The 15000-nt window shown below is 41.5% G+C and overlaps 1 protein-coding gene across 1 annotated transcript in view; it reads left to right on the plus strand.

The window, feature by feature from the left end:
* The window catches only part of cfap74 (cilia and flagella associated protein 74), an 87173-nt gene that overhangs the window by 29259 nt on the left and 42914 nt on the right, over window positions 1-15000 (plus strand). Inside the window, exons 19-20 of the mRNA XM_076277258.1 lie at window positions 2760-2882; window positions 3499-3620. Coding sequence (XP_076133373.1) covers window positions 2760-2882; window positions 3499-3620 — 245 coding nt within the window. The remainder of the gene's footprint in view (window positions 1-2759; window positions 2883-3498; window positions 3621-15000) is intronic.

Here is a 15000-nt window from a genome sequence, read left to right on the forward strand (position 1 = left end):
CTTGCCTGTTCTAGAAAGACTGATCTAATGCAGCAAATATATTAAAAGGCAAAAGTCGTACATTGGCTAGGCCTATCCCCAGAATATCAGCAGCAAACTCAGTCTCTGTCGCGCAAAACAGTCTCCAAATAAAACGCACATCGGCCTGTTGCCTATTCTGCCAGCTTGTGACAATATATTGTCCAAAATGCTTGATTGCATTGCATTCTCCACATTTTTAGCTACATTTTCATGTACCACATCAGCATTTTTGTTCAGTGAATCTTTTGTAAATTGCTTTACAATTACCGTCGGGCCCTTGTCAGCAGACTTCGGCTTGCCTCTTGCCATATTCACTCCTTGTCTTCCGATGTCATTTCTGAGTCATCTACAGATGTTCACCTCCCTAAATAGAACCAACTTCAACCTGTGTTATATCCTAGATGAGACTGCCTGGGTTATTTTGTTTAGATATTAGCCTATATATAAAACACATAATTGTAGCCTACCATTCAGGGAATAGGCATTTAAAAGAGAGACAGAGAGTGATATGACTAAGAAATGACATCGGGCGATGGCAGTGCGAGATGTTCAGAACGTAAGAGCTAAAACTTCTACAAACTCACTAACATCCACAGCGGAAAAAGAAGGTAAGAAAAATAGTCGGAAAACTTAGATGTGTAAGGCAAGCAAGCAAGTTTGGCGGTTGTTACTAAAAATGTGAACATGCACGTTGCATTGTTGTGCGGTGGACTTTCAGAATGAATGTAGTCGGAGTTTCTTTAATATCTAGGCGTCATATTTGTCCGATGGCCTGCTATAAAATGAATTGCGATGTCTGTCTGAAAAAGACGCGCTCGTGCAGTCAAAATGAATGGGAGTCTTCAGAACAGGCTTGTCAGTCAACCTGACATAACAGTGTGTAAAGTAGCCTATAATGTGAATGACTTGTTATTTTATCAAGGATTTCTTTCTTTTTGCAAAAAATAAAGTACAATAGGCATTAATTAGTAGGCCAGGAGCATGCTGAAATTATGTGGCAAATTGCGTTTTTTATTACAATGATAAAATTGTAAAAGGACGTGACCGAAGCTGAGGCAAGCCAGGCAATAGGCCTATAGGCCCGACGGTAATTGTAAAGCAATTTACAAAAGATTCACTGAACAAAAATGCTGATGTGGTACATGAAAATGTAGCTAAAAATGTGGAGAATGCAATGCAATCAAGCATTTTGGACGATATATTGTCACAAGCTGGCAGAATAGGCAACAGGCCGATGTGCGTTTTATTTGGAGACTGTTTTGCGCGACAGAGACTGAGTTTGCTGCTGATATTCTGGGGATAGGCCTAGCCAATGTACGACTTTTGCCTTTTAATATATTTGCTGCATTAGATCAGTCTTTCTAGAACAGGCAAGGGCTTTCTAGCCTCACGTCAGCAGCGCTGCATCACCCATATAGCCTACATTAAAACAACCAGCGGATGGTGGGCAGGTGCAGTTTTGAAAATTGGTCAACAAACTTTGGTGCTGATGGATGGCTGATGGATGATAAGTTTTGCTATGCAGTTATGGTTGAAATAATAGCCCATCAGTGCATCTCTAGTGTGTGTGCCTCTCTCGCTCAGAGGGGAGGGAGAGGCTGAGGGTCGATCCAGCATGGATTCTAAACTCTGTGGTGGATAGGATTTACAATTAGGTGTTAATAATATTACCACGCTAGGTCGAAGTAGTCCCAAGTGCTATTGCGCCACACATTGTAGTTCTCATGTTTATTCGCTTGGAAAATCGTCACGTTTCATGTTGTGTGCCCTAACATTTTTCATCAACTACTTGTGCAACTGTATTTAAGTAGGTAAAACGTGGAGGTGTTTGAATACTGCTATGTGCCTCTCTCTACGGCCACGGCAGAGCCCGCTAGCATAGCAACATGCTAACACATTCGTGCCGCGCGACAGAGCGTTTGAGTGCACCTACCGACGCGGGAGAGGTACGACTCAACTCGTGAAAGTTACGGTAAGAACATATATCACTACTGATTTTGGGTGGCGTGTTCCTTTAACAAGCAGAAAACATAATTGTGTTCACAGTATTATTGTCTATAATCATGTATGATACAAATGAATCATTCTTTAGGACATGATATGAATTTAATTTAATTTAATTAGTCATGTGAACTGAGCTAGCTAGCTAGCTAACGCTAGCTTAAAACGCTATACAAGTGGATGGGAGTAGCTATGGCAATACAGCTATGCGCTAACAAGTGACTAGTAGTTGAAGGACTTCGTTTAAACTTAATATACTGTTGCAAATTCACTTGAGTATAAACTATTCAATTTAACTAATGTCAGTAATGTTATTCAGCTAGTTGTCATTTCAAAGTAATAACACTTCTCCGTTTAAAATCTTACCTTAGCTAAGAGGCTAGCTAGCATGCTAACAGCCAGACAGTAACTGGCAGCAGCATGGTCTGATATTAAGTTATTTTATTACAAATCCGAACACTAAAAAATTACACTTTTAGGCTTGAAATGATCCCAAACATATACAGATTATGACAACATTTTCCAAAAAACCCTCAACAAATCCAGAAATACATAATGACCAATTTATTGGTAAAATTCCACAAGTCTCCATTGACATTAGTGCAGCGAGGGTTTACTCTGGTCTGCATAATCGAACGCGGAAATTGTCGAACGTTTGCGCCTCTCGCTCCGCTTGAACCCTCTCTGGAGGCGCTTACCATCCCGCCCCCACAAAATGACCTCACTTCCTGTTCCAGGTCAGAGAGGGTGAGGTGGGCCCTTTCGGCAGCACCAAGATCCACATCACATTCAATCCCACAATCCCCGGCGATGCCCACCTGGACTTCCAGATCAGCTTCTCAGAGCCAGACTGCCAGGCGGTACAGTGCCCCTTGCTCTTCTTGCACACACACGCACACACACACACACACCACATATATACATACATAACACACACACACACACACACACATGAAAACACACATACACACGTACACACACACACACACTTACATAACACACACACACACGCACACGCACACCACATATATACATACATAACACACACACACACACACACACACACATGAAAACACACACACACACACACACACACACACACACACACACACACACACACACACCACATATACATACATAACACACACACACACATGAAAACACACACACACACACACACAGACACATACATAACACACACCACATATACACACACACACACAAACACACACACATACATAACACACACCACATATACACATACACTTGAACACATGAACACATGAAAACCAGACTGCCAGGCAGTATGGTGTCTCCTGCTCCTTTAGCACCATCTCAGCAGATTTTCCCACACACACACACACACACACACACACACACACACACACACACACACACACACACACACACACAGACACATACACACACACATTGGGGATTTTGTGTTGAGCTTCAGTGGTGCCCTTTGTCCTCTAGATCAGTGTGAGTGTGAGCGGGACGGCGGTGACCGCACCAGTGTGTGTGACGCAGCCCGACCTGGACCTGAAGATCTGCAGCTACGGCCGCCTCTACCAGCAGAGCATCACCGTACAGAGCAGGTGTGTGTGTGTGTGTGTGCACGGCATCTTACAGTTCAACACCGCATCACCATACATACACCTTTAAAGCATATTAGCATACAAGCTTCACATATATACACGATCCACAGGAAAATAGGCTGACACACAATATACAAAAAGTGTCTTAAGCAGAGCAGAAAGGATGCTTAAGAGATTGATTTGAATGGACAGCTGTGCGTAGAAGGTATCTAGGTGGCCTTGAATAGATATGTAAATGTGTGTGTCAGGGATCTAGTGGAGGCTAAATGCAAGTAAACACACTTTATCCACCTCTGGAATTTCAGAAATAGATTTTATCCACCTCTTATTAGAGTTTTAGAGTTTGTCCACCTCTCAAAAGAGTTTATTCACCAATTGCAACTTTTAACATTCAAAGATCACACTGTACAATCCACATTTACAATATCTGCACTTATCAACACTCTAGAACCATTTAATACCACTGGTATTGTTATAAACATTGGACAATAACCTCCACCATCATCAAACATGTTCCGAATGCCATTTTTAAAAATCCGATACCGCATGGCACAGTCCACCTTACCGGGATCACAGAATTCATAGTTTACCCACCTCTTATTTTACCACCACACCCACACTATAGGCCAGATGTACTAACGCTTTTGCGCCCACTTCAGGCGTATTCATGCATTCATATGCATTCATGGGAGGGTCAAGGGTAAAGTGGGAGATTACCGTAAAGAGATGGGAGGGGAAACGTAAAGAGCACCTAATTATGTATTCCGCGGTGTGTACAAAAACTGGCCGTGAAAACGCACGTCTATTCTGCGCCTAAATATTTTCGCCTTGTAAAAGCAGGTGTTAATCCAAATTGCAGTTAAATGCGTCAATAAGAGAACCTTTCAAAGACAACAGAATCACTATTTAGAGCACCAGTTTTGCGTCTTGTACTATATCAAAAGCAACCTTAACTTTCGTTGGCCTTTCGAATGTCTTACTTTCACTTTCACGTCATCCACTTAAACTTTCCTACTTGCTAGATTTGACCAATCTTCCATAGCCTACTTCATTCAACTGCGCTTGTAAATTGCGGTAGGGGGTGGAGTAAGGCAGAGAAAGGCGCAAGTTACACTATGGATTGAAAGTTTGATAAATACGATGGAAACTTGGGTCTGACAGCGTTCGCAATCTGCGGTTTGTCCATGGCGCTGATAACACTACTGTACTTCCGCAAATGTGCGTACATCTGGCCCAGAGCATGGTAAACAAAATCGGATTCAGGCAGTAAAAGCCCCGGTAAGAACCAAACCAGATTTTGTTCAAATCTACACACCTATGGCTACTGAAAAATGTAAGGTTCATTTATCAAATGTTATATTGAAGTATCAAAAAACATCATTGTTTTAGAATTTTCGAACGAAAGGGGCGGTAATTGGTGCTTTTACGATAGCTGTGGTGTGTATGTTAACCTGTGAGGCTCATCAGATACTGTGTGTGTGTGTGTGTGTGTGTGTGTGTGTTTGTGTGTGTGTTGTAGTGAGTTAGCTGTGGTGTGTGTGTGTGTGTGTGTGTGTATGTGTGTGTGTGTGTGTTAGAGAGAGCAAGACAGAGAGAGAGAGAATTTGCATGTGAGTGAGGGTGAGTGTTTCTTTGTGTTAGAGAGAGTAAGAGGGAAGAGAGGGAGTAAAAGAGAGAGATAGAGAGGGAGAAGAGAGAGAATTTGCGTGTATGTGTGTGTGTGCATCTGATTTCTATGTGTAGGACATCACAGAAGGAGGACTTGCAGCACTGGCCATCTGGAACTCAATGTGTGTGTGTGTGTGTTTGTGTGTGTGTGGTTGTGTTCACGCATATGTTGTTGCGCTGATGATCACTTCCAAAAAACATCCACTCCCTCCCACTAGGGTTGCAAAATTCCGGGAATTTTCAAAGTTGGAAACTTTCTAGGGAATTAACGGGAATATATGGGAATTAACAGGAATAAACGGGAATTAATGGGAATAAACTGGGAATTTTTAATATGGCAAGTTAGTCTATAACAGGGAACTTAAATGTAGTGGACAAAACCCCATCTTGCAGTCTAATATTAGTTAAAACAACCTGATTTAATACAATTTCAATCAAATTTCTACCCTGCACATATGTCAATCACATGCACCCAGCAATCGGCATAGGCTGCTTGACATAAAGGAAACCTATGGTGCGTTCATATGCATGGGGAAAAAATGTTCCAACCAATCGGATTTTGTTGTTGAGTGGTGTGGTGTATCTTGGGCAGTTCAGTGTTGCTAGTTTAGCACGCTAGTAAACCATAGGCAGAGAATGGGATTCCCGCTAGCATGCTAGCTAGCTTTGTATGCTAAGCTAAGCGAAAATACCAACATACAAATCATATTGCTTATTACGAAACAAAATGTTAATGTTTGTATACGATACAGTTTGTATGAATTACCCAAAATTCCCAGTTAATTCCCGTAAATTCCCATTAATTCCATGAAAGTTTCCAATTTGGAATATTTCCAAAATTCCCCAACTTTTACCGGAATTTTTCCGCCCCTTTGCAACCCTACCTCCCACACACAGTGCAGCGTAGTAGAGGTCACGTCAGAGTAGCATGAGAGAAGGATGGAGAGAGGGGGGGGATGAGTTAGAAGAAAAGGGAGCAGAAAGAGAGACTGATTGAAAGAGAGAAAGAGGGGGATAGAGGAAGGGAGTGAGAGAGAGAGTTAAGAAAGAAAGAGGGGGATAGAGGGAGGGAGTGAGAGAGTTAACAAAGAAAGAGGGGGATAGAGGGAGGCAGTGAGAGAAAGAGTTAAGAAAGAAAGAGGGGGATAGAGGTAGGGAGTGAAAGAGAGAGAGTTACGAGAGAAAGGGGATAGAGGGAGGAAGTAAAAGAGTGAGTTAAGAGAGAAAGAGGGGGAAAGAGGGAGGGAGGGAATTCACGCTGAACAGTTTCAACTCTGCCATCAATCATTATGTTAAGCCCGCCTAACGACTCTATACACGATGTGATTGGCCCTATCGAAGTTTCATTTTTCCAGCTCGCGTTGCTAGAGTTGCTAGACTAACCCGGGCAGCAAATTAAATTTGCTGCCACTAGGGTGCGTCTAGATTTCTAGGCTAGCCTGTTTACATACCTCGCCATGATTTTATACGCACGTTGCGAAACAAATACACCTGAAGTGGGCGCAGAAGCGTTAGTACATCTGGCCCATAGACGCTCAGACAGCCAATCAGTATCTCTCTTCTGTCAGACCCTCAGACAGCCAATCAGTATCTCTCTTCTGCTAGACCCTCAGACAGCCAATCAGTATCTCTCTTCTGCTAGACCCTCAGACAGCCAATCAGAATCTCTCTTCTGCTAGACCCTCAGACAGCCAATCAGAATAGGCATAGAGTCACTGGCATGGAGTCATTCTCCTGCTTCACCTTCAGAGAGTCAGTGACTCCTCACTGGCTTGGAGGTGTGTGAAACAGTGGGCTCGTATCCATGTGCAGCCTCTCAGACTTAACAACCCCAGCAACACACACACACACAAATGCACGCGCACACACATACACACACACGCAGACACACCCACGCACACATGCGCGCACACACACACACAATAGGCTCATATCCACATGCAGCCTCTCAGACGTAACAATCCCACAAACCTCCTCAGAAAGATGGATACTGGGACCCTCCCTTATCAGGGGAGAGAGAGACACACACACACACACACACACACACACACACACACAAGTCAAGTCAAGTCAAGTTTATTTATATAGCGCATTTCATACACAGAGGTCATTCAATGTGCTTTACATAAACAAAACCAAACAATAATAACAAAGCATAGAAGGGCAATATAGTCAAAGAATAGTTAAAAGGTAAAGATCATAATAAAAAGAAAACATAAAACACAAGGTAAAATCATTTAAAAATAAAGAATAATTAGTAAGCAAAAACAAAGGCAAAAGTAGTAAAAAAGTAATAAAAGACAAGGTAGAATAATTATCAAGGCAGATTCAGAATTTGTAACTCGGCGCAGTTAGCAGAAAGCATCTGAGAACAGTTTGGTCTTAAGTCTAGATTTAAAACTGGCTACAGTTGGGGCCTTTTTGATGTCATCCGAAAGTTGGTTCCAGAGCTGAGCCGCATAGCAGCTAAAAGCTGCTTCACCATGTTTAGTTCTAACAGTAGGTTTTACTAACAGGTTTTTCACCTGGGACCTGAGAGGACGAGAAGGTGTGTACTGCTGAAGCATGTCTGACAGGTATTTAGGTCCTGCTCCATTTACTGATTTATAAACAAGCAATAGTGCTTTAAAGTCAATTCTTAAGAGTCTTAAGAATTGGAGTAATGTGGTCAGTTCTTTTAGTTTTTGTTAGAATCCTAGCTGCTGCATTTTGTATCACCTGAAGCTGTTTAATAGTCTTTTTAGGAAGGCCTCTGAACAGTCCATTGCAGTAATCAACCCTGCTGGAGATAAATGCATGAATGAGTTTTTCTAAGTCATGTTTTGACATCAGCCCTCTGAGTTTGGCAATATTTTTGAGGTGGTAAAAAGCTGATTTAGTTATCGCTTTCATGTGGCTGTTGAAATTTAGATCACTGTCAATTAATACACCAAGATTTTTAACAGTATCCTTTGCCTTCAACCCTTTTGTGTCAAGGAGAGTGGTAACCTTAAGTCTTTCCTCCTTTTTACCAAATATAATTACTTCAGTTTTTTCTTTGTTCAGCTGAAGAAAATGTTGAGACCTCCAGGTGTTGATTTGTTCTATACACTGACACATAGATTCAAGAGGACCATAGTCGTTTGGTGACAGAGCTAAGTAAATTTGTGTGTCATCTGCATAGCTATGATATGAAATCAAATTATTTTGGATGATTTGTCCAAGTGGGAGCATATAGAGGTTGAATAATAGTGGCCCCAAGATCGAGCCCTGGGGAACACCACAGGTCAAGGACGTTGGTGTTGAGGTACAGTTTCCGATGGCAACAAAGAAGCTCCTTTCTTGTAGATATGATTTTAGCCAGCTGATAACTATGCCTGTAAATCCAACCCAGTGTTCTAGTCTGTGTAGTAAAATATTGTGATCAACAGTGTCAAATGCTGCACTAAGGTCCAGTAGCACTAGGACTGATGTTTTACCTGAATCGGTGTTGAGGCGTATGTCATTGGAAACTTTAATGAGAGCTGTTTCAGTGCTGTGATTTGCCCGAAAACCAGACTGAAAGTAATCAAAATACCCATTTGATGTTAGGAAGGTGGTTAATTGATTAAAGACTATTTTTTTTTATAATTTTGCCAATAAAAGGTAGATTGGATATGGGCCTGTAATTGTTTAGCATGGAGGCATCCAGGTTATTCTTCTTGAGAAGTGGCTTTACAACAGCTGTTTTCAGTGACTTAAGAAAAGTGCCAGACAGCAGTGATACATTTACAATTTGAAGGACATCCGCCGCTATGAGGTGAAAAACAGTTTTGAAGAAATTGGTAGGCAGAGTGTCTAAGACACATGTGGAAGAGCTGAGATTCTGTACCGTTTTTTCAAGTGTTTCGTAGTCTATCAAGCTGAACTCTGACATCAAGTTAAGTTTCCCTCTGTTTGTTGCTGGAAGTTCAGGTTGTTGAATTAGTAATTGACAGTGTTGGGAACGTTACTTTAAAAAAGTAATTAGTTATAGTTACTCACTACTTGTTCCAAAAAGTAACTGAGTTAGTAACTGAATTACTCTATGATAAGAGTAACTCGTTACCAGGGAAAGTAACTATTTGCGTTACTGTTACAAAAACAAAAGTTGCTATATGTCAAAGAATTTGAGATAGATAGATAGATAGATAGATAGATACTTTATTGATCCCCAAGGGGAAATTCAAGATATTGCACATCGACAGACTTACGGTTGACTTCAGCCTGTGTCATAGGTTTTTGTTGTGAGGCAGAAAGATCTAGCTTTTGCTGCTTGGAGGACTTTGCTCCGAGTCCTTCTTTGCTAGTGGATGGCGAGCTATCATCTGTGGTGGAGGTATCGGTTTTTTTGGCCACTAGCTTTAGATGCGTGTGTGAGATGCTTCATTAAATTAGAGTTGCTTACAACGGATGTTGACAAAGTCTTCGCTCCTGGACATAATGTACACATTACATGCACATTCTTGCCTTGATGAATTTGAGGTAGTGCTTATATCTCCACCTTGAAAATGCCAACTTTTCGGATTGCTCCTGCCCTCTGTTGTTTCGTCAAATCTCTATTTTAGCTGTTGCGTGTGTGTGTGTGGCACGTGTGCTGGCAAGTGTGTAAAAACACTGGCTCTGATTGGCTATCATGAAACATGACTCTGCCTTAGCCAATCATAATCGCTTACGTCGTTATTAACCCACCTCCTCACTAGCTGTGAGCCAGGGTGCGTTACTGATTACACAGTTTATTATATCAATGCATAGTAACGCACTGCATTTAACGTCCAGTAACGTTAACGGCGTTTTTAACGACGGGAAAAGTAATTAGTTAGATTACCCCGTTAGTGAAAAAATAACGTCGTTACCTAACGCCGTTCTTTTAAACGGCGTTATTCCAAACACTGGTAATTGAGCAGATATGAGTCTGATTTTGTAAATTTTACCTTTAAAAAAAGATGAAAACTCATTGCATTTATTAGTTGAGAGAAGTTCAGGCGCTAATTGTGAGGGGGGATTTGTTAACTTATCAACAGTTGAAAATAGAATACGAGTGTTATTTGAACTTCTATTGATAATATTAGAAAAGAAAAACTGTCTTGCTTTGCATATTTCAGAGTTATATGTGCGGAGCATCTCTTTATGGATTTCATAGTGGATCTGAAGTTTGTATTTACGCCATTTTCTTACAGTCTTCCTACACTCTCTTTTTAGAAGTTTAACTGCTGGATTTTGCCTCCATGGTGCTTTCTATTTGTCCTTAACTTTCTTGAATTGTAATGGAGCAATGTCATCCATAATGTTTGCCATTTTTGCATTAAAGTGATCAAATAAGTCTTCTACAGAGTCTGACAGAGAGCACTTGTCTGATCATTTATGATTCTCCTTTTTACCATCATAGCTGTGTTTTGAGTGTGTGGGGACATAGACACATCAAAGAACACGCAGAAATGATCAGATAAGGCCAGGTCTTTAACAGCTGTAGAGACATCAAGACCCTTTGTGATAACAAGGTCGAGGGTATGGCCGAGAGAGTGTGTTGGCCCCTGTACATGCTGTGTTAGGGAGAAAGTATCGATTAGTGCAATGAATTCCTTTGGCATAATTGTTTTCAGGATTATCCACATGCAAGTTTAGATCCCCTGATATAATAAGACAGCCAAACTCTATGCAAATGACTGATCACCTAGCTCTTCAAGAAAAACTTTAGCTGAATGTTTTGGAGGCCTGTAAATTGTCAGTAATAAAATCTGAGGAGAAGACTTAATGCGTGCACACATATTCAAATGAAGTAAAGTCACCGAATGACGACTGATTGCACTTGAAAATACTTCTTGAAAATTGTGGCTATCCCCCCACTTCTTTTATTTGCTCTGGTAGCACTCAAAAAACTGAATTTGGGGGAGCTGATTCGATGAGAGTAGTAGCACTGTTTGCTTGATCTAACCATGTCTCAGTTAAAAGTAAAAAAATCAAGGTTGTGTGTGCAAATTAGATCATTAATTAAGAATGATTTGTTTGAAAGAGATCTGATATTTAGGAGTGCTAGTTTTGCTGTAAGTGTTGGGGAAATATGATCCATGGGGGAAATCTGAGGTTGATGTGGTACGGGTAGGAGATCGGACTGGTTTACCCTATAAGCTCGATGCATTTGTGTTCTATTTCTTGTCAATACAGGAATAGAGAATGTCATGGGCTTACTGGGTCCCGGCATGTTCTCAAAAATGTATATTTATTTTGCAGGGGCCCTGAGAATATCATGCAATACAGTCATCATATAATCGTCCCCTGCTGCTGCCATCAGCATTTTCCATCTGCCTGCTGAGGTTCTGGGAAGTTTGTTGCAGACGCTCCGCTTTCAGCATGTATTCCAGTAGTGTTTTCCATGTTGTTGTGTCTTTGTGGTGACAAGGAGTCGACGGAGGTGGGGAGGGATATTTGTACTGGTGTTACAACATGACCCTTCCTTTCTGATAGCCTCCCAGACACACACACACACACACACACACACACACACACACACACACACACACACACACACACACACACACATACTCCACATACACACTTGTCTTTTACATTCCCCTAAGCTGTTCTGTCATAGTGACAATATGCAGCTTTAAGCTGTCATCTCCTTTCGCCAACGCACACACACACACACGCTGCATAAACTTCCCTAAGCTGCTCAGTCTCAAAAAACCTGCAGCTCTCAGCTGTCATCTCCAACAACACAACCAAACACACACAAGCAAACACACACACACACACACACACACACACACACACACAGAGAGAGAGAGAGAGAGAAAGAAACACTGTCTACTCATTCTAGTCTCTCTCTCTCTCTCTCTCTCTCTCTGTCTCTCTCTGTCTCTCTCTCTGTCTCATCCTCTCTTTCTTGTCTCTGTCTCTGCTCCCCCTCCTCTCTCTCTCTCTCTCTCTCTCTCTCTCTCTCTCCATATTCCTGCCTGTTAATTTCTGTCTCTTTTCTGTCCCTCACAGAGTTGATGTTTATAAGAAGTTTATACACAAACTAGTTTGAATTTAGGCTGCCTTTATATAGACATCAAAACAAGCATTGTCCCAAAGGTTTTCTACCAGCCTAGCAATAAATGGCCTGACTGGTCGGTGTGTGTGTGTGTGTGTGTGTGTTTTGGACGAAGTATATTTTTGGGGGTTTTGCCTCTATATTGGTAGGACAGTGGAGAGGGACAGAGAGTGGGAGAGAGATATGTGGTGGGATCAGGAAATGACAGGAAATGACTGAACGAATCCAACCCAGGTCCCCATGGGCACTACGACCCAAATGTAGTATGGTGCCGCCTGTGCCACAGCTCCCCCTGAGATGAGAGTGTGTGTGTGTGTGTGTGTGTGTGTGTGTGTGTGTGTGTGTGTGTGTGTGTGTGTGTGTGTGTGTGTGTGTGTGTGTGTGTGTGTTGCTGGGGTTGTTAAGTTATTGTACCGCTTAGGTTACCATAGTTAAATGATAGTGATGCAGTTGCTGTGAAGTCTTCAGATAGGCTGCTCAACTAAGCTTTTTGGAAATGTGCTTTGGTAATACTGCTGCACTATGCTATTGAACGCTGCATAGGGTACAAACCATTTTGGGATCATTTGAAGCCCTGAGAGATTGGAAACTTTTACTGAACAACTGAGTCAGGCTCTGGCTCCTGCACCCGCTGAAGCACACTATGCTGATCCCATCAGGCTGGAACTCTGAAGTATTGACTGGAACACACTGGAGTCTTGATTGGAACACTGGAGCTTTGACTGGAACACTGGAGTCTTGACTGGAACTCTGGAGCTTTGACTGGAAAGACAAACAAAACTAGACTGCATTTCCGGCGGGAACTGCGAAAGTGTGCTTGCCCTGGTCCGGTCACCAACGTGAGCAGACAGTGGCATACGCTACTGAACCTGGCTTGATCCAGGCATTGTAACAGTGCCTTTCAGTGTTGGAGCAGTGGCAATATCTCAAAAGCTCTAGGAGAGGGCTATTCAACTATTGGCTTGCGGGTTGAATGCGGTTTGTTGGATTTTACCTTTGGCCTGCCTTCGAATTTAGCTTCTATGACTGAGATCAAATCAATAAAATAAAATGACAGCAGTGATTGGCTGCAAAAATAAATAATGTCACGCGTCTTGCGCCTCTCAAACTGGGCTATCAGGTAACCTACAGAGGAATTGAAATTATGAAATATGACCAAGGCATTAAAAAGCTGCTTGTTTGTCAGGATACTTTTTCACTGATTTATTTAAAAAAATATGAGCTATGAGTGTGAATGTTATATATTCCATCCGACAAATTATGTTTTACTGGTTTATTTGACAAATAATCTATATGGATTTGCTCTATAAAGACCTTATGTCTGTTTGGGATTGTTTTGTGAGCCAGGGGTTGTTTTGAGAGCCTATTGATGTAGCCTATCTCAGATGTATCTCAGAATAAAGGAATAGCCTACTTCATATTACTCTAAACCACCGTCTGTAAATCAGGCAGCCCACTTCCATACAGTGGGTCCCATTAAGAAGTGGCCACTTCATTCGTGCTTACCGTGATTCACACAGCAGCATTATTAAATTAATCTGTCACCATATGCCTACGTTTGCAAAGAAAACATTTTAATTTGATTCACATGAAACGTTACATTTAATGTACATGTTGACAATGAGTAGGCTAGTTTTGGTTGTTGGTGGTGTTATTGCATCCCTTAGTTATGCCTACAATGCAAGTTCCCTCGCGATTGTTAGCTCCTGTAGACAATAGACGTATTTCAAAACATCGCGTTGGGAGTCCTCGCCACTTCTTTTAAGCTGTCACAGACTTAGGTGCTACTTTTAGGGCTAAAGTGCTTCGTGAATTACTGTTAGTAAAAAAAATAGCAATCCTAAAGTTACAAGTGACGAAGATACGAGTGCAAGCATCTCATATTAAATGACCATGACATTACGCTAAACAACATAAATCCCAATTAGCAACATACATCTCCTCCCTATAGCTAGCCACACAAGAAATTAATGATACTTAATCTCTGCTTAGCATGCTTCTCCGCTTAGCATTCTAATTACATAAGGGGCACATTTATGTTGACCACTACAACATGACTCATGTCTGTAACTCTATAAAACACTTACTTTCATAAAGGACACACACCATCCAGCACAGTTCTACACATGGAAACCAACATTTTGGGCACTTGTTTGGCCACGAACTCGTCACTCTGAAACTGGACTACTGTAGGCTGCACCCACCAGGGTTGCTAGGGGCAACATCAAATAAACGAAATTAGAGTCTTTCAGTATTAATGTGTACGTGTGATTACGAATGGATGTGTGTGGTTTGCAATTAGAATAAACAAGAAATAACATTTCCAATAATTTCCCATTATAAATTACATAATATTTGCAACTTCCTTAATTGTGAAGCTCACATAATTCTAATGATGTCACCGTATGTATGTGAAATGTAATACAACGTTGCCACCTAGCGTTCGGATGTATTTAACATTAACGTGACATGTCCGGCTTGTACTGTCGTCAAATCCATGCTTTGAGGAAAACAATGTTTTATCATAGTTTCCTCTTCAGTGAGCGATTACCTGGTCGTTTTTGTAACAGAGATGGCTGTTTATTGTCCCTAGGTTTACAGAAACACCTATTCATATTAATACATGTATGGAAATCAAGTTAACGCTGCCGACCACCGTTTGTCCATTACATGGCCCAG

The sequence above is a fragment of the Alosa pseudoharengus genome, unplaced genomic scaffold (assembly GCF_046254945.1).
Source record: "Alosa pseudoharengus isolate Yale_2024_CS ecotype anadromous, Long Island Sound unplaced genomic scaffold, YU_APseudo_1.1 YU_APseudo_1.1_scf_9, whole genome shotgun sequence".
NCBI lineage: Eukaryota > Metazoa > Chordata > Actinopteri > Clupeiformes > Clupeidae > Alosa > Alosa pseudoharengus.